This window comes from Azolla caroliniana, unplaced genomic scaffold, assembly GCF_043228905.1.
Source record: "Azolla caroliniana isolate FFs.n. ecotype wild unplaced genomic scaffold, voAzoCaro1.0.p SCAF_5, whole genome shotgun sequence".
In the NCBI taxonomy this organism is placed as follows: Eukaryota; Viridiplantae; Streptophyta; class Polypodiopsida; order Salviniales; family Salviniaceae; genus Azolla; species Azolla caroliniana.
This window is the reverse complement of record NW_028230440.1, coordinates 17,245,179-17,263,269: the sequence shown is the minus strand read 5'-3', so window position 1 is coordinate 17,263,269 and position 18,091 is coordinate 17,245,179. Positions and strand designations below refer to the sequence as shown.

At 39.7% G+C, this 18,091-nt stretch overlaps 4 protein-coding genes across 4 annotated transcripts; all 4 read right to left on the bottom strand.

The window, feature by feature from the left end:
* Nucleotides 1-301: 301 nt before the first annotated feature.
* On the bottom strand, nt 302-2,987 carry LOC147864252 (pentatricopeptide repeat-containing protein At1g06140, mitochondrial-like). The gene is made up of 2 exons (XM_087319098.1): nt 2,860-2,987; nt 302-2,670 (listed from the first exon to the last, which is right to left on the bottom strand). The coding sequence occupies exons 1-2, from the start codon at nt 2,962-2,964 to the stop codon at nt 625-627; spliced, it is 2,151 nt and encodes a 716-aa protein (XP_087175224.1). The 5' UTR covers nt 2,965-2,987; the 3' UTR covers nt 302-624.
* A 1,479-nt stretch (nt 2,988-4,466) lies between these two features.
* On the bottom strand, nt 4,467-7,349 carry LOC147864251 (pentatricopeptide repeat-containing protein DOT4, chloroplastic-like). Its single transcript, XM_087320305.1, has one exon. It carries the CDS (start codon nt 6,721-6,723, stop codon nt 4,948-4,950), a length of 1,776 nt encoding a protein of 591 aa, XP_087176431.1. The 5' UTR covers nt 6,724-7,349; the 3' UTR covers nt 4,467-4,947.
* Nucleotides 7,350-8,907: 1,558 nt separating this feature from the next.
* Nucleotides 8,908-11,197, bottom strand: LOC147864250 (uncharacterized). The gene is made up of 2 exons (XM_087320126.1): nt 10,791-11,197; nt 8,908-10,114 (listed from the first exon to the last, which is right to left on the bottom strand). The coding sequence occupies exons 1-2, from the start codon at nt 11,010-11,012 to the stop codon at nt 9,125-9,127; spliced, it is 1,212 nt and encodes a 403-aa protein (XP_087176252.1). The 5' UTR covers nt 11,013-11,197; the 3' UTR covers nt 8,908-9,124.
* Nucleotides 11,198-14,375: 3,178 nt separating this feature from the next.
* Nucleotides 14,376-16,495, bottom strand: LOC147864249 (GDSL esterase/lipase APG-like). Its single transcript, XM_087319886.1, has 5 exons — nt 16,261-16,495; nt 16,024-16,151; nt 15,331-15,564; nt 14,803-15,064; nt 14,376-14,705 (listed from the first exon to the last, which is right to left on the bottom strand). Exons 1-5 carry the CDS (start codon nt 16,460-16,462, stop codon nt 14,506-14,508), a joined length of 1,026 nt encoding a protein of 341 aa, XP_087176012.1. The 5' UTR covers nt 16,463-16,495; the 3' UTR covers nt 14,376-14,505.
* Between the last annotated feature and the right edge of the window lie 1,596 nt (nt 16,496-18,091).

Here is an 18,091-nt window from a genome sequence, read left to right as displayed (position 1 = left end):
TGGGTATTACAGTTAAGGGGGTGTGTTAAAATTAACTCTAATAATAAATAAAAACAATTTACCTAATTAAATGTAATCATTTCTAAAAATATGTGACTGTTATAATTGTAACAACCACATTTGAAGATGTATTTAAAGGCTAGTACATCTGAGCACATATGTATAAGTTTATATTTTCATTCCAGTATCCATTTAGTACTTTCTTACCTCTTGTGGTCATCTCCTCCAAGCTTTAATTGGTACAGATCTGTCTACACCATAGCCATCTGTATTATGGATTAGGTAGTTGTCTTCAACTATCTCTGCTCAATTTGAGTTCATTAATTTCCTATGTATGCCGTTAGTCTTAACACATCGTAGAGAGATAACCCATGGAAGTCTTTTACATATCAATACACCGTCACCCTTGTGTCCGAACCATAGCTATCAAAACTTTCGCGAACAAAGCCATCCATCCACATGCACATGGGCCTATATCTTTCCTTCCTCTTGAATTCTCATTATTAAGGATATGTATGTGCACATGACACCATCAGCATATTCTATTTTAATGGACACTAGGGAAGGATAGTGATGCATCCATCTTCTACGCACCATGTTAACTTGTATCTCAACATGAGCATTTCAATCCCCCATGCATATTGCGTCTGAGCTTTGTCCAAGAAGCATCACTTGCATGGCTTGAACCTTCTCCATGTCCTCTTGCATCCCTGCATCTGCATAGATACTACCCATATGCACATAAGCAGCCGCAAGATTGTCACTCATTTGTATTGCTTGATCGAAAGCATGTCGTCCAAGCTTCACATTTCCCCATTTCTTACAAGCACACAATAGTGCGAGCCAAAGAGAACAATCATAGAAAGATGGCATCATCTCAATCACAGATATCACCTTATCAAAATGGCCAGCACACCCAAAAACAAGCACCATACTCGTATGATGCTTTAGTTTTGGTGCAACCCCAAATCTCTTGGTCATATTCTCGTACAGCGTTTGGGCCTTACACATTTCTCCACTATGACTACATGCATTCAGTACACATATAAAGGTTATCTCATCAGGAAAGAGGCCTTCATTTTGCATATGGACAAAACAATTCAAAGCTTCATGACTTTGTCCCTGTTGTGCATATCCTTGAATTAGCACCGACCACGAGACTATATCTCGAACTGGGAGCTCTTCGAGTGCCTGTTGTGCTTTTTCAAGAACGCCACATTTGGCATACATGTCTACCAATGCAGTGCCAATCACAATGTTCTTTTCCATTAAGCCCCTTTCTACAATCTCATTGTGAATTTGTACCCCATTATTGATAGCTCCAATACTTCCACATGCCTTTAAGAGGGAAGAATAAGTAATCTCATTTGGAGATTTGCCATCCTTTAGCATACTTGCATAGGATTTAAGTACTTCATGACCTAGCTCATGTTGAGCATATCCTGTGATTAATGCATTCCAGGAGACTACATTTCTAACTGGAAGGTCTTCAAGAACTTGTCGTGCTTTTGAAAGTAGACCACATTTTGCATACATATCAACCAATGCATTGCAAAGTGCAATGTTTTTGCCAATCAAACCCTGGATGGTAATCTCATGGTGTACTTGCTCACCTTTTTTAATAGCTCTGATGCTACCACATGCCTTCAAAATGGAAATGAAAGTGACCTCATTTGGACATACACCCTCCTTTCTCATCTCTTCAAAACATTTAAATGCCTCAGAGCTTTGTCCTTCATGGACGTACCCCGCAATTAGCAATGACCAACACACTGTGTCTCTATCATGAAGCTCATCTAGTACTTGACGGGCTTTTCTGAGCATACCACATTTAACATACATATCCACCAAAGAAGTGGCAAGGACAAGATTTTTCTTTAGCAATCCCTTGCCCACAATTTCATTGTAAATTTGCTTGCCTGTATTGATGTCTCTTGTGTTACCACAAACCTTGAGGATGCAAGCCAAGGTCGTCTCGTCAGGAGAGAGACCCTCTCTTTGCATTTGCGCAAAACAATCCAATGCTTCATGAGATTGCTGATTTTGGACATATCCTGCAATCAATGTGTTCCACGAGACTATATCTCGGACAGGAAGCAATTCAAGCACTTGTCGTGCCTGTGGAAGCATTCCACATTTTGCATACATATCCATTAAAGCATTGCCAAGCATAACATGCTTTTCCTCTAGCAAAAAACCCCTCCAGATGATTTGATCATGAATTTGTTTTCCCTTGTCAAGATCGCCTATGCTACTGCAAGCTTTCAAAACACTAGTAAAAGTGACATCATCTGGAGAGAAGCCCTCCTCTTGCATGCGATCAAAACATTCAAGTGCCTCTACACCTCGACCTGCTTGGGCATATCCAGATATAACAACAGACCAAGAGATCGCATCTCGGCCAGGAAGATTTCCAAGAACTTTTTGCGCTTTAGAAAGCATATCACATTTCACATACATATCAACCAAAGCATTCCCAAGTAATACATTTGCCTTCCTCTTCTTCGTATTAAACAACACGCCTTGAACAACAATCTCGTCATGAATTTGGCTGCCCATATCTATTGCTCCAATGCTTCCACAAGCTTTCAAGACACAAATATAAGTTACCTCATTTGGAGAAAGGCCTATTTTCTGCATTTGTTGGAAATGAAGTATTGCTGAGTGACCCTGCCCAAGGCGAACATATCCAGTAATGAGAGCATTCCAAGACACTACATCTTGTATAGGGAGGTCATCAAGAACTTGTTGAGCTTTTGTAAGCATGTCACATCTAACATACATATTGATCAAATTGCTACCTATGTAAGGATTCTTTTCAAAGAGACCGTTCTCAAGGATATAAGAATGTAGACTAACCCCTTTCCGGAGATCCTTTGTTTTGGCACATACCTTGAGTAGCTCTACTAGCAAGAAATGTTGCTTGAAGCACAGGGATGGTTGGCCTGTCATAGTTATGTGCATAACATTCAATACCACCCATCAAGGCACACGAAATCTGGTTGATCTGGACTTCGGAGAAAGACAGCCAAATAAGAAGAATCTCAGAAAACAATCAAGGTAGTTGAAATTATAGCAACAAACTGTGTTTGGGTTTTCATAATTCAATGTAATACCGCTCGTCTATAAAACTGTTGAAGTATAAAACTCTACCCCTTCCAGAGCTTCAAACCCTGTTTTCACCATCTAGAGGTTGATGATGCATTGCATTGTTTTCTTCTTGATAATAGATACAATTACAATTGGGAGATCAATGCTAGGCTGGACAGACAATATAGACTACAACAGGGCTCACCCGGGCCACATTTCCGGCTGTCCCCAAAAATACATGGTTGAGTTCGGCGCATGTTGTTGTTGTATTCCATATTTTGATCGGTCTTTGTGTTTTGATGCATGCTGTTTTTTGCTTCTAAATCCCGATGGTTGTAACTTGTACCAAATGCATTGCAATCATATGATGATCTTTGTATATATCATAAGTTAGTTGAGAACGCCAAGTGGAATTGCCCCTTCTTTTTTCGGTAGACGATAGTGGATAGTGTCTCAACATCAAGAAATTCGGATGATTTTGCCATTACAATGCAATCATATAATGGCATGTATATTGTGAGGGAGTTGATAATGCAAAATGTTATTACCCTATTCTATTTTTCATTTGATGATGCGAGTGCATATTTGATGATAGTGGATAGTGTCTAGACAACATTGATAACAATACCAAATTTAAGATAACTAGGACTACTTTCGCATGAAAACCTAAAAAACTGACATTCTAAAACCCACCATCTCTAATTTTCTCCTAAATTATCCTAGTTAATATCTTATCTTAAGCTTTTCATAAACTGATGGTCGAAATTGAAACCTAAAACACGCAATGTTCACACTAATTTGCAAAGAATTGTTCATTATTATTTAAATTCTTCAAGGTATTGTATGCATGAAAAGTGATGGATCACAATATTGATATATTTCATCATTACTTGACACTTTTTTCCTGAGGGAGTGGTGGGTACATTTACTATCTTAAATAGGCTTGTACTCTGAGTCTAAGGTACCCAACATTTTCAGAGTAGTTTGCTTGTTTGCCAAGCAGTGCATGTGTGTGTATCCAATCAAATTTCTTTGATTGTGTAGCTATTGTTTATGCACAATTCCTCACTTAATCATAATTCAGTTTTTCTTTAATCATTCAAAGTAAAATTCACCAGTAATCAATAGCTTGGCAAATGTTTGCTCTAACCATGGTCATGGCTAGAAAAGAGGTTATCATGGATTGTTTTGATTCTCAAAATGCGTTTGCAATTGGCACCTTATCTTGTTGTCATTGCTCTTTCTACGTGAGGGTTTGATTATCTTCAATCCACATGTAGATCACTTTGTGATGACCACACTGATCTTGTCGTTGGCTTCATTAATCTAATGCTGATATGTTCTTTGTGATACCACCATCTGTTAAAGGTAATGTATACTAAAATCTTGACCTGAACATCCATAATGCAGAAGCAAATGAAGAAAATACAATTTACAAATAGCACAACGCTAGTTGTTGTGGTTTTTCTCTCAAAAGGAAAAATTTCCATTTACCCTTTCTTTACACCAACGTTAGAAAACAAATTGCTTTCCTCAGTTGCAACAATAACCTTGCTCGTATAGGGACCTAGTCAACATCATCAAATAACCAATAGCATCATATCTTGGAACAGTATGTGGAACTTTGTGGAAAGACCCAGATTCAGCATTAAACCCAAATCTAACAGCTATACCTTACAGGAATAGCACATTGAACTTGAATTATCCCTTTCATGAAGCTTTTATAGGAATGATTGGTGTCTGAGTAGGTCTTTTAAGAAATGGAAGCATAAGCGTGGTTGTACACATGCATGAACTGCACGATTTTTGCCATAATACAATTCTTTTGCAATGAGACGCATATACATTGTTCACAATTTAAACTGCGACGTTTGATAACATTGAGACAGCAGCAACATCTCTGGAATTGAACTCAAGCACATGTCCAGCAGCATCTTTTCCATGACTGACATTGGCATGCACTTTGCAAGCACCAAGCAAACTTGACCACGCCATGGAACCAGGCACATATGGCATGTCTCTGATAAGCTCCTCGGCCTCTTCAACCCTCCCCACTCTTCCAAGAAGATCAACTACACAGCGATAATGCTCAACATTTGGCTTAATGCAGTATTCTGCCTTCATTAATGTGAAATAATAGCAAGCTTCATGAACCAAGCCAGCATGACTACATGCTGAAAGCACACTAATAAAGGTAATCTTATCTGGCCTTACTCTCTCTTGTTGCATTTGTTGAAAAAGTGGTATAACCTCTTTCCCATGGCCATGTTGCGCATACCCAGAGATCAAGGCATTCCATGATATCACATCATGTTTAGACATATTCTTAAAGACAATATGACCATCCTTAATGCTTCCACATTTACTGTACATATTGATAAGTGCATTGCAAACTACGAGGTCTTTCTCAATACCTTCATCGATAACATGCAAATGGAGAAGCTTTCCTTCTATAAAAGCAGCCACATTGGAGCATGCTTCAAGAATGCTTGCAAATGTGATTTTATTTGCTTTCACCTCATGCAATACCATGCTTTGAAAGAGACTTAGGGCTTCATTCGAAGCCTCATAATCCGTGTATGCCGTGATCATAGCTGTCCACAAAACTACATCGTGCTTTGAATGCAAATTGTCGAATATATATCGGGCATCATTCAAGCTTCCACATCTTCCATACATGCTCACCAGAGCAGTGCCTAAAATTTTCCCGAGATCAGGTTTCCGCTCGACTATATAAGAATGGAAACGTTTTCCATCAGGTAAAGCTTGTGGATTTGTGCACGAGTTTAGAATAGAAACAAAGGTTATCTTGTTCAAGAGTACACCTGCTTGGAGCATCTGGGAGAAAATCTGGATTACCGCTTTGCTTGATCCTTGCTGAGCATATGCTGATACCATCGCAGTCCATGAGATCACATTACGTTTTGGCATTTTCTTGAAGACACTGTATGCATCCTCAACATTACCACATTTCCCATACATATTCACAAGGGAAGTGGACACTGCAATATCCAAGTCCATATAAGCGTTGTTGAGAATGCAAGCATGTAAAGCTCTTCCATCATCCAAAGAAAATGGCTTATTGCAACCATTGAGTACATTAAGGAATGTGACTTTGTCAGGTCTCACGGCCGCCTCCATCATGTTATGGAACACTTTAAGTGCAAGAGATCCATGCCCATGATGTGCATAAGATCCAATCATCATGTTCCATGCCACAATATCTTTCTTAACAATGGTCCTAAAGGTCTCCCATGCATCTTTCGGACTGACACATTTATCATATGTCCAAATGAGGCGGTTGGCTAAGCTGGTGTTTTGCTCAAGCCCATTCCTTTTGATTTGAGCATGGATACGCTTTGCATCAGCAAGCGATCGTGCATTACCACATTTCTGGAGAAGAGTAGTGAAATGTGTCACAACATCTGCCTTGCTTGAATGCCCATTTTGACAGCCTTTAAGGGGTTGGTGATCTAGGTCTTCTAGACCATAAACGTTTTCTAACTTGGTTTCCTTTCTGAGTTTCTTACATTGTAGTAGTGTTGTGAATTCCTTGCATAGTATCACTGAGTGTGGCGGCCAGCCCCTGAAATATGACCATATGACTAGCGTGTCTATTCTCCACCCAATCATATGACCAAGCTTTTAGTGAGCCTAGACCGAAGAAAAGAAGACTATGGACACAATATATATGCATACACATGAGGTCTTCTCCCGTGTGCTCCCATCATGTGATCACACACATGACACCTACATTCAGGCACATGAACACACCACAAGTACACAACGGCTTCATTGAGGTCATTCTTCCGCAATCTTTGCCTCATTGGTGCGGGCAGATTCAGGGTATATTTAGTGTTGGGGTCCTACAGTTTATCTAGGCTTTAGGTCTTCTGGCTTATTCAGGGTTTAGGGTTTAGGGTTCAGACTCCAGAGTGACACTCCAATGGACAAATTTCCTCAACCTACGACTATCCTAACCCTAGGTTATGTACGGAGAGAACATTGATAAAAACACATGAATCAAGAGAATCAAAGGATCAACATGGAAAAGATTACACTGGGCCAAAATCAATTCCAGTAAGAAGAACAGGGGGGTTGCTGAAGAGAAAACAGAGAAGTCACCAACTGATAAGACTTGTGCAGAAGAGGGGAGGTCCGATCTCTGCATAAAAAAAGATGCCATTAGGGGGCGGCATCAGCCATGGAAACACAGCAAAGCCATTATATGTTTCCGGCCACATTTGTTCGTGGGAAGCCAAAATATATACATAATATATACATACATATATCATATATGATTGGGGCTTATGGGCATCTTGGTATGCATATATGTCCATATATGATTGGGGTTAATGGGCACCTTGGTATATGCATATGTACATATATATGATTGGGGTTTATGGGCACCTTGGTATTGCTATCCTCGGAGATCAATTAGGACAAATGGGATCGCGTAGTATTGTTTACATTATTTTAGCGGGTGGAGTTGGAGTAGTGGCGATTCTCGGTCAATGTTACGAGAATTTTTTACTCATGAATGTGGCATGTTAAGAGTGCAGCACCTTGACTATTTGAAAATTTGAGGGGGTATGGGACAAGGCCAGATTGACAATACATGGAAAGCCAATTTTCAATGCGATCTGAAGATGGAGCGTTGTAATAGAGTGTAATACTTTTGAATCGTAACCTTGCTCACGACAAAATATGCATAGTCAACAAGTCTCCTTGTTAATGCCCCAAACGCCTCATACATAAGAGAATGTGAGCTACGCCATTTAGAAGCAATGGGTCGAGATGATGGGCAAGGGATGGACGATTGCATGTATAGGTATATATACCAAGACAAAAAAGTGTACATTTGTTAGCAAAAGTACATGTATATGCTTTGTGGGTCCTAATCACATGAATTATATCTTAAATAGTAAATAGTAATTAAAACCTTAAATTAATAGGAACTCAACTCCTCATCATTGCTTTAATCATATAAACAAACATGTGTTCATATCGTGTTTCATGTTATTAAAAGAGAGCCTAAACATTGAATAAGTGTACATTGGTAATCTTACCCATATCATTTTCCTTGGAGATAAATATGGCTAAGCATGTATTGTTGGTAGAGACAAAAATGGTCATGCATCAATCTTTACATGCCATGGGGGAGCATCTTGTTTAAAGTATTGTACAATTTGCCCTTGACACTATCATTTACTATAATTTGGTGCCAATGTGTCCTTGGCATGCAGCAATACATTACATGAAACTCACGAAACCATGTTGATGCCCCATTTCTATGTTATGTAAAAGGTGGTAAAATCTCTTACCACAACATGATTATGTCACTTGCTAGATATATCATGTAACTAGTGACAGACACCTAGTTCTACATCTCATATACATATAATCAGAATTGTATTAGTAACTCTGACTTTGTATCGGCTACATACACATAGTAATATTGCAACATATGTTTCTTAAATATTACGCACCGAATGCCCTGAGTACATTGCATCAATATGCGTAATTGCATTAATCATAAAAGTGAGAGATCCTACTGCAAAACATTCAATTAATTCTCTATAGTCGGTCTCCCAAAATACATCATATATTCAGTTTCCCAAGGATGCTAGTAATCTATGTATCGAGATCCAATTGGTACTAGAGTCAAATTACGCGACCGATTCAAATGAATGAAAACCAATCGACCAAACTGAACTCAAAACCCTTGCATTGTTGATATTGAATGCATTGTCATCAGAGAGGAAGATGTGCTTTTCTTTTAAAAATCCACACCCGAGAAAGAAGTAGCATGGCGTATCCTCCACGATTAGTGAAAATGTATTGAAAAATAAATCACGTCAATAAAAGTCATATGCACGAGTACAATGACTTAACAAATGAATCCTTATCTCAATAAAATGTATCAAATGATGTTGGTTTTGCTCGAATTCTAACAAGAGAGGCTGAACACGAAGGCCAAACTTTACAACTGAGGAGCAATGAGAGCTCATCCATGAAAAATCATGCCACTCAATTACCCGGCAACGGGAAATGGCCGGAACCGTGCATCGGGGGCACGTTGTTGAGATGGCCGTCCGGTCACACCGAATGAGGCGGGATCGGAAGGCATAGCAGCCGGCCCCAAATTTTGATTCGCTTCATTCGATCCATAACCATATCCCGAATGTGTACCATTCGTGAGAGGGACTACGGCACCCGGGCCAGGCGGGTTCCAATAACCATTACCACCGTAACCGCCAGGGCTCGAAGCTGAGCTTCCCCAAGGGCTCCTGGGGCCGACTGGTTGGGCGCCCAAATAACCGCCGCCCCCGCCCATATAACTGCCTACACCAGGCTGGCCACCCATATAACCACCACCCAGGTAACCAGAGGCCGGAGAATTACCATATCCATAGGCTGCTGCACCAGCTGGGGGGTACCCCGGCCCACCGGCCCCACCAAAATGACCATTCATTGGCATACCATAACTAGGAGGTCCATAACCGTAAGGTGGGAAACCACCACCACCTCCCCGACCATGGTATCGGCCCGCCAAACCACCATATGCTCCTCCATTCCCCACTGACTCATGAGGAATGCTTCCTTGCACACCATATCCATTGTTAAAAGCTCGGCCGGGTGTGAATCCACCCCCGCCCCCACCTCCTCCTCCTCCTCCAGATGGGTCTCGTGGCACCGCCCTCTTCACTTCCACTAGCTTCTCATGTATCTCATGGAAGGCTTTTTGTGACAAGACCTTCTCGACTGCCTCCTCCGAATCGAATGTGATGAACCCAAATCCGCGCGGCCTCTGCGTGTCAGGATCATACATCACTACGACATCGGTTATGTTACCGAATTGAGAGAAATAAACCCTAAAATCTTCTTCGGTTAAAGAGGATGCAAGCCCACCCACGAAGATTTTTTTGGTCTTATTTTGGTTTCCCGATGTTGGACCCGACCCATTATTGGCCTTGGAAAATGCTTGTCGTTCATCTCTGGGCACGGCTTTCTTGACCTCAACCTGCAGAAATCAGATTGAATACATATACAATAAGGATTTAATTATATGGTACTAATACCTCACTCTAAAGAAATTGCAACATTGACTACCTGAACAACCCTAATCCTGAAGTTGCAGAAAACTTAATCAAATAAACCCTAGCCTGAAGGATCTCATAAATTTAAAGATTGACACCAGAATCCTGGCCCACACTCAAAACCTGAAAGTGTGAAGTCAGAGCCGAAATTCCTTTGGGAAATGGCAATCAATTATAATTTGCAATCCTACATACTGAAACGTACATCCAAACACATAATTACAGAGTTGAGTGCCCATCTGCCAGAATTGCTGAGTTCTGTAACCTGATTATGATCAGCACCCTAATTACAGTTCTTAACCTTCAATTATCCGGTTTAATTACAATTAGAGAACCTAGTTGCTCAGACTGATGCCTACATTTACTTTCACAATCTCAAATATTGTGCTTGGGCCAATTACAGGACCAAATTACAATTAGAAACCCTAAGAAACCAAATTACAACTAGAAATCCTGATTAACCCTGGGGTACAGAATCTAATCTCTGATTAATGACAACTTCCACTGCCAGACAGATTTAAATATCCCATTACAGGAGCTAAATTTTTTTAGGAATTAAAATGAAGGGGGGAACGAGGATGAGAAGATTGATATGATTACCACTCGGCCATCGATGGAATGTGAGAGCGTGAGGATCCGATCTGCAACCTCGGGATCGGAGAAGGCGACAAAGCCAAAGCCACGGGCGCGTCCCGTCGCACGGTCCTTCATGATTACCGCTTCCGAGACTGTGCCGAAGGAACCGAAATATTCTTTCAGTTTCTCCTCTGATGTTTCCCACGAGATCCCGCCCACGAATATCTTGCCCTGATCAGAGTCCATCTTCAAAACCTAAACCCCCAACTTCAGCCAAAAATAACGTGAGAAGCCCTAACCCTAATGTCAGTCAAAAGCGTTAACCCTAACCCTAGGGAGGTACCTAAACCCTAACAGGCGAAAGGGGAGGGGGGGGGGGGGGAGGTGTATGGGGAAGAGAGGAATCGGAGTGAAGAAACAAAATTAGGGTTTAGGTCGTAGCAGGTAAGTCGATTTCACACTCTATCCGGACTAACGCAATATGTGGGCTTTCCTTGTAAGCATGTATGTATGTATGTATGTATGTATGTATGTATGTATGTGTGTATGTGTGTATGTGTGTATGTATGTATTGTAATTTGTACGCATGTACGTACGTACGTACGTACGTACGTATGTATGTATGTATGTATGTATGTATGTATGTATGTATGTGTGTATGTGTGTATGTATGTATTGTAATTTGTACGCATGTACGTATGTATGTATGTATGTATGTATGTACGTGCGTACGTATGTAGGTAGGTAGGTAGGTATGTATGTATGTATGTGTGTGTATGTATGCATGTATGACTGGTATGCATGGATGGATGGAGTTTGACATACGTATGTACTCGGTCGGGCCCAATGTTACAGTGTTGCACTATTCTTTCTTTCTTTCTTTAATTTAGTTGTAGGCTTAGCTATATCAACAACACTGGGCACCGAACTAACAGAGCTAACCATGTGGAAGGTGGGAGTAGGAACAGAAAAAAACAAGAGAGAAGTAAATCGTCATCAAACCATCTAATGAAGTCTCTCTCATATAGACACGTCTTGTCTACTATATACTAGTAGTGAGCACTCGTCCATCCATCTTCAAAGTTGGACTTACAACAACTTTTCACACTATGCTTACCAAATAGTAGTAGGCATCTTAACTAAGACAACATGTTGTTAGTATTTAGACAATTGGTTGGAGAAATGTTGACCAAGACACAAGTGCTTGCCAACCACACTTACAATGGGACATGGCAAATGCATACTCTATTTTTGTCATGTCTCCGGGAATAGTGTAGTAGTCACATCTACAATTAAACAATATTATTATAACATTTGTTTGGCCCATTAATGGAGCTAATAAAGTGTCTAATTTGGATGCAACATTCACAAATGTATGAGCTATAAACCTCATCACAGATTTTGGAATGTTCTCAAGTATGCAACACTACACATGGCCAATAAAGTTTGGCAACATTGAGGTATTCCTAGAATCCTATATGATATATCATGGGACGAAGGTTCAGTCAATTTAATACTAGAAAGAAATTGTGTCAATCTCTCTCAAATTGACAACCAATAACTCTTATGGCAGTGATTTATAAACTCATTGCCAAGTTTCGTAAGTCATAAAGGATTATGTTGATCATGGGAGTCTACTCTAGTTGGCTATTACGTGGCACTTGCTCAAATATGTCAAATGGTTGGTTATGTTGACTAGTCGTGATATTGTGGATTATGAACTGAACAATGGCAAGGGCATGCTCCATCTTGTGAGCATTTTGGACCCCATAGGTTAGGATTTAGACCCAAATGCAATCAAAATACAAAGTCTATCATGGTTGAACATGCCGAATTAGTTAAGCACATACTTAATAGGAATACATAGTAGTAATAGGGATCACTTAATCATAATAACTATGATAATGTGTAGTCATTTTTCACCAAAATTATAGTCATGTAATTATATCTTCTTTATCTTAATCTCTTTCAACCCCACATAAAAAAAGGGTTATCCATTCTAAAATGTGTTACTATCTTGATTTTATTTCTCCCATTCCGAATCGATGTAAATTGTGAAAAATATATCCTCCTTCATGTTTTGAGATTGTATGTAATACAAGAGAGTTGTAAGTTGTGTTTTTGGTGACTCCAATTACACAATGATTGCAATGGAATTTTTGGCTTGGAACTTTGACCACTACCTGTGAAATACTTCCCAAATCAGCCCCAAGTTTGCGGGAGGTGGGATTCAAACCCATAGTTCTTACTATTCGGCCATTTTTTCAAGTGTTGTGACACAAATTTCGGTAGGGATTTCTGCGTGTGGAGGTGAATATTATGATATAATGGAAATTTGTCAAGTGATGGAACTCCAACTTGCACCTTCTAATTTCAAGAATTCGACACCCTTTTAATTAGGTGACACTCAAATTTCAAACTCAATGATGGGATGTTGACAATTTCATTTGATAATTGTTACACACATGACCATAATTTATCTCGTGGTAGTTTGTACCTTAGTATTCTACACATCAGGATAAAAGTGTGAGGGTTAATTGAGAGTGTAAAGAAATGAGGATTACTTTTAATCCTAGAGATTGAGACAACCCACAAGGACCAAGTGCGAATTTTCCAAGGGGGCTTATTATTAGCTATAAATACGAGGCTTACCTATGTTCATTAGAGACACATGTCGAGATGGTGACCTTGTGGTGAGCAGACTCTTGTAGTGAGCATGCGAATACCATGTACAACTCAATGCTATGATGGTGGTATGGGACGTCGTTCAAGGCTCGGGTTCATCTCGATCCCTTTGCTCGGGGGTTGTCGGGTGAATTGAGACCCTTCTTTCTCTCTCTTTCTCTTTACGATCTATCATTTATTTCCTTGTCTTATGCTTACATTAGAAATAATCTCTAACAATAATCCCATGAGGGTTCACCTTTGTGGAATCTTATTCCACAAAGGGGAAAACCCTTTAAGTAAAAGCTCTTTGTGGAAATTTCCATGAATTGAGTGTCCACCCTTTTCTAATATGAGTAGAGAAAGAAAGGAGACGAAAAAGGAGTAACATGTCAACAATTTTGCTTTTACTCATAACCTACATACATACAAACACGTCACTTTATACATATGCACAATTAAACACACTTGAGTAGAGTTCATTGTATTAATCCCTGCACATTTACACATCTCAATGTATTGGCTCATTTTCATGTACAATTGAGTTCATGTTTTGATTTTTATAAACACATTTCATCCCAAGTAGTTCTACATTTTGACTTGAAAACAGGGTGATCAATTACAACATGAATGCCATCAAGATGGAATGAGTAAAACCAAGGCGTTACAATGAAATTTTATTGCAATGAAATAAATAGAGATGCAAATTTAGAACTTTTATTACCAAATAATTATGAATCAATTAATTGCAAATATTGTAAAACAAACTCATGTAACCTTTTACATGTGCTCTAACCATATTCATTGTAAAACAACAAATAGACACTTCAAAGTGTCATACCACTGTGATAAATAGTGTTAAAATAATGCAAAGTTGGATATCTCAATGGCCCATTGACTTATCAATAATGCAATAATATACTTGGTCGATCTCAAGCATATACAAACTTTCAAAGGTCTAACAATGACCATCGTCGCCACTTTAGAGTCTTTGTTAAAATTTGACGATTCACCATTGTTGCTTGAGTTGTATATAAGTTGGTGACTATTCTAAGAACCTTGGTAGGTTTTAAGGCTATTTGCCAAACAATTCGGTAATACCTTGGTCAAAAACAGAATCAGCTAAGAGTTTGTTCATGGCTTGAGTAGGATGAAAACTATCCCAAAATATATGTGTCGAAGCATTGGAGCACGTAAACGGAGTCAACTCATTGCACCCAATAGCAACCTCGTATGTCCCAGTGCCACAACAACCTTTCCAAGTTTTCTTGAAACCTAATCACAAACACACATGGTATACATGTTAAAAGAACCTTAAACCTTGTACAAATCATTACTTTTGACAAAATCATTACTAAATTAGTCGTCTTACCAAATTTTGTAGGGTTTTGCACAGCATCCAAAAGCAAATCATAGCTATTGAGATAAGCAAAAGTTGCGTTGGGAAGTATTCTTTCCAATGTTCCTAGAATAAGTTTGAGTCTCACATTCATTTGGCTAGCAACCTCATTCATAAATGTGATACATCCTTCTTGCTTTTGGAGAATCCCATGCAATGTGATTTGTGAAGGCAAACACCCAAGAGGTGGATATGACACAACCGCCACCTTCCTTGCACCTTCATTATAAAGATCCTACCAATCACAAAGACCACTCAATAAATAACATACCTTCAAATATCAAACTTATGAATACATGAGTCACATACTTGGCTAATATATTAAAAGCCATAACCTAATTATTATTTTCTACGTTAAAGTGGTTAAAGTGGGCACTGGGTACATAAAAATCTCTATAAAGTTAGTTGTTATTATGTTTGCTTAAGAGAGGTATATTAAGAAAACATGGAGCAAATGAAGTGAATGGTACTTTGACATATATTGCTTGAATAAATACTTACTTGCAAAAATGATGCAATGTGTGTCGAGATGACATTCATGTATTGGGTTACATTATAGTGCATTTGCAAGTTTGGATTGATGTAGAAATTGTTGACAAAATCATTAGATCCAGAACTAACGACGTAAAGAGCATTCTCGAGGATATGTCTCGCCTTTTGCTTCCCAATAGTGCCTTCAAGTTGAACTTTATATTGTCGAAACCATTGCATTTGTCTTGAAATAGGGACAACATTCTGCACAAATCGCGCACCCGAAATATACCCTCAAGTTATTTCGAATAAGATTCAAAATGTTGGTGACCCTTGACACATGATCAAACCTAGACCTTAATATATGCATGTGATGTATACTAAAGTTTAGATTTGAGTGTCCTAAATAGCTAGAATTTGCATTGTAAAAAACAATCCAAGGGCCGACTATGCAAAAAAACTCATAAGCATTGATCATGCACATAACATTAAACCCCATAATGTGCATGGGTTAGTCAAGTTTAGAATCTAGATCGCCCAAAGTGCCCCTTTGCAATATAAGCCCACCCTCCGACTCTTTTGAGGCATAGTCCTTCATTGTGATTACCATGAATGCCATCATCACAAACAATATATATGTATATATATACATATACGACATAGGTAGACAGATAGATAGATTCAAGTGTGAGGGAATGTGAGAAGAGATTTCATAGTAATTACAAAGTGAGATGCGGTGCTGTCGAAGAATCCTGATGCCGAGGATGCAAAATTGATTCCTTTTGTGATTTTCTCACCCCGCGCCTCGGGGTGCAAGTAGGGCAACGGCAACGGGAACCCCAACCTTGAGGCTACAAAGAGAAGAGAACAAATAAGTGATTGATTGGTTAAGCATTAAGCATTGGAAGAAAAAAGACATATTAAGCTTGGATGATGATTGATTGATATTTTGGTATGTACCAATGAAATCAGGTACAACCCGGCCATCACTAAATCTACCGGTCGGCTTCTTCGAATCGAAATTGATGCCATACGGGCGAAAATCGGCCTTAATCACTGTAGTCAAGAAGTTGTTGTTCCCCACATCCACAGTCGAATCCCCGAAGATGATGATTGCCTCCGGCATCTTCCGATTACTACTGCTACCTATGCTTAATCCCATCAACAATGCAAAGCACGTAATCGAGACAGCAATGGCAGCAACAGAGCGTCTCGCCATCATCATCGTGGGGCGCAGATTCGGGCAGCGCAGATGGAAAACCTAGATGGCCCTCCCCCCGATTCGATTATGGATTGCCGCGATATATATCAAGATTGTCTAACAGTCTGTTTAAACCAGCATTCCGAGGCTCTGCTGCTAATCGCCAATAATGACCGGATATTAGTGACTAACCACAGCTTGTTAGCGGACTAATCACGGTGGGGACTAGCCTCTAAACCACTGCAGATTAGCACACAATTGGTGCGGGAATATTAGGGACAGTATAGCTCAATGCCTCCTGGTTGCAGTAATTTCTGCTTCTCTTTATATAAAATGAATGGAGTATTTCACCGAAGTGTTTGTTTACTGCCTGCCATCTCAGGCCTCAAATTTAGCCTCAATTCATTGATTTGTCCACAGATTTAGCCTTAATCTCTCTCTCTCTCTCTCTCTCTCTCTCTCTCTCTACCTTAGGTTTTTCCTTTATTTGCCCACATGCCCCCTATTTAATTTCCCAGAATGCCCCTCATATTATTGACCAATGCCAAGAGACTGATGATATCCATCCCGATGACATACCTATGAACCTTGTTGTAAACTTTCGGAACTTGTTCACCGAGGCTCAATGTTGTCACCGAAAGATGGCTTCAACTAGATGAGGGACGCAAACTAATCCCCTCACACAGAGTGGAGAAAGAGTTCTCCACCATTGGGCCGAGCCAAGCATGTGTTGTCTTAGTTAGTTGAGAGAGAGAGAGAGAGAGAGAGAGAGAGAGAGAGATTATATTATCGTCTTCGGAGGTCAAATATGACCTATGAGACCAAAAATATTACATTTCACATGATACGTGTGAAGGTGAGTAGCGACTCTCAATGTTCAAGAACTTTACCAATGAATGCTGCAATCGAGAGTGCACATCGTGGTTGTGAGAGAAATTTGTGCAAGGATTGGGCTTGATCAAAGAGATGTGGAAAGCATGGTCGAATATGATCAAAGGTAGAGCATTGTATCAAAGTGTGATGCTCAGACTCTTGAACTTGTTTAGGGCAAAGTGTGCATAGTTAGCCACTCTCATCACTTGTGCCCCAAGGCCCCATCTCACATCTCAATGCGTGCGAGCTAAGTCGCATGGAAGCAATGGTTCGAATGGCAGATATCGAGATGGGCTCTAACATGTATTGATGTGTATGACTTCCCCGTTCCACGAAGAATATGGTTTTGTAGTTAGGTGCAACATTTGTAGTATAATGTGTGAAGTGTGAGCCACCACATTTGTCCCATGTCATGATACATTGGCGTTGCAAAAAGGCCTCATTTACAGAGGAATCTAGTGACGCATCATGAAGCAAGTGTCTTGCATCCCATCTACCAAACCATTTTTCTAAATCTTGCATCCAACTGGAACACAAAAATTTGCTTTTATGCGTCTTTTGGATCTTTTTGCTTGCTTCCCATGCAATTCTAGGAAGTCGATGTGAGGGGCTTTTTTGAACCTTAAGCATGTATTCAACAACCCTTTCCATGGCCATGATCTCAATGGAGAGAGATAGAGAGCAATAATGACTTGATTGACCCACCTGAAATTATCT

Bases quoted from the DNA above. Each gene is read 5' to 3' on its own strand.
- LOC147864252 (XM_087319098.1), bottom strand. From the start codon at position 2,964: ATGCACATAACTATGACAGGCCAACCATCCCTGTGCTTCAAGCAACAT. The intron at 2,671-2,859 runs GTTAGTCTACAT...CGCCTTGGGCAG, and splicing joins CAAAGGATCTCCGGAAAGGG to GGTCACTCAGCAATACTTCA.
- LOC147864251 (XM_087320305.1), bottom strand. From the start codon at position 6,723: ATGATTGGGTGGAGAATAGACACGCTAGTCATATGGTCATATTTCAGG.
- LOC147864250 (XM_087320126.1), bottom strand. From the start codon at position 11,012: ATGGACTCTGATCAGGGCAAGATATTCGTGGGCGGGATCTCGTGGGAA. The intron at 10,115-10,790 runs GTAATCATATCA...TGATTTCTGCAG, and splicing joins ATTCCATCGATGGCCGAGTG to GTTGAGGTCAAGAAAGCCGT.
- LOC147864249 (XM_087319886.1), bottom strand. From the start codon at position 16,462: ATGGGATTAAGCATAGGTAGCAGTAGTAATCGGAAGATGCCGGAGGCA. The intron at 15,065-15,330 runs GTAAGTATTTAT...TGTGATTGGTAG, and splicing joins ACATTGCATCATTTTTGCAA to GATCTTTATAATGAAGGTGC. The intron at 14,706-14,802 runs GTAAGACGACTA...GTTTGTGATTAG, and splicing joins GCAAAACCCTACAAAATTTG to GTTTCAAGAAAACTTGGAAA.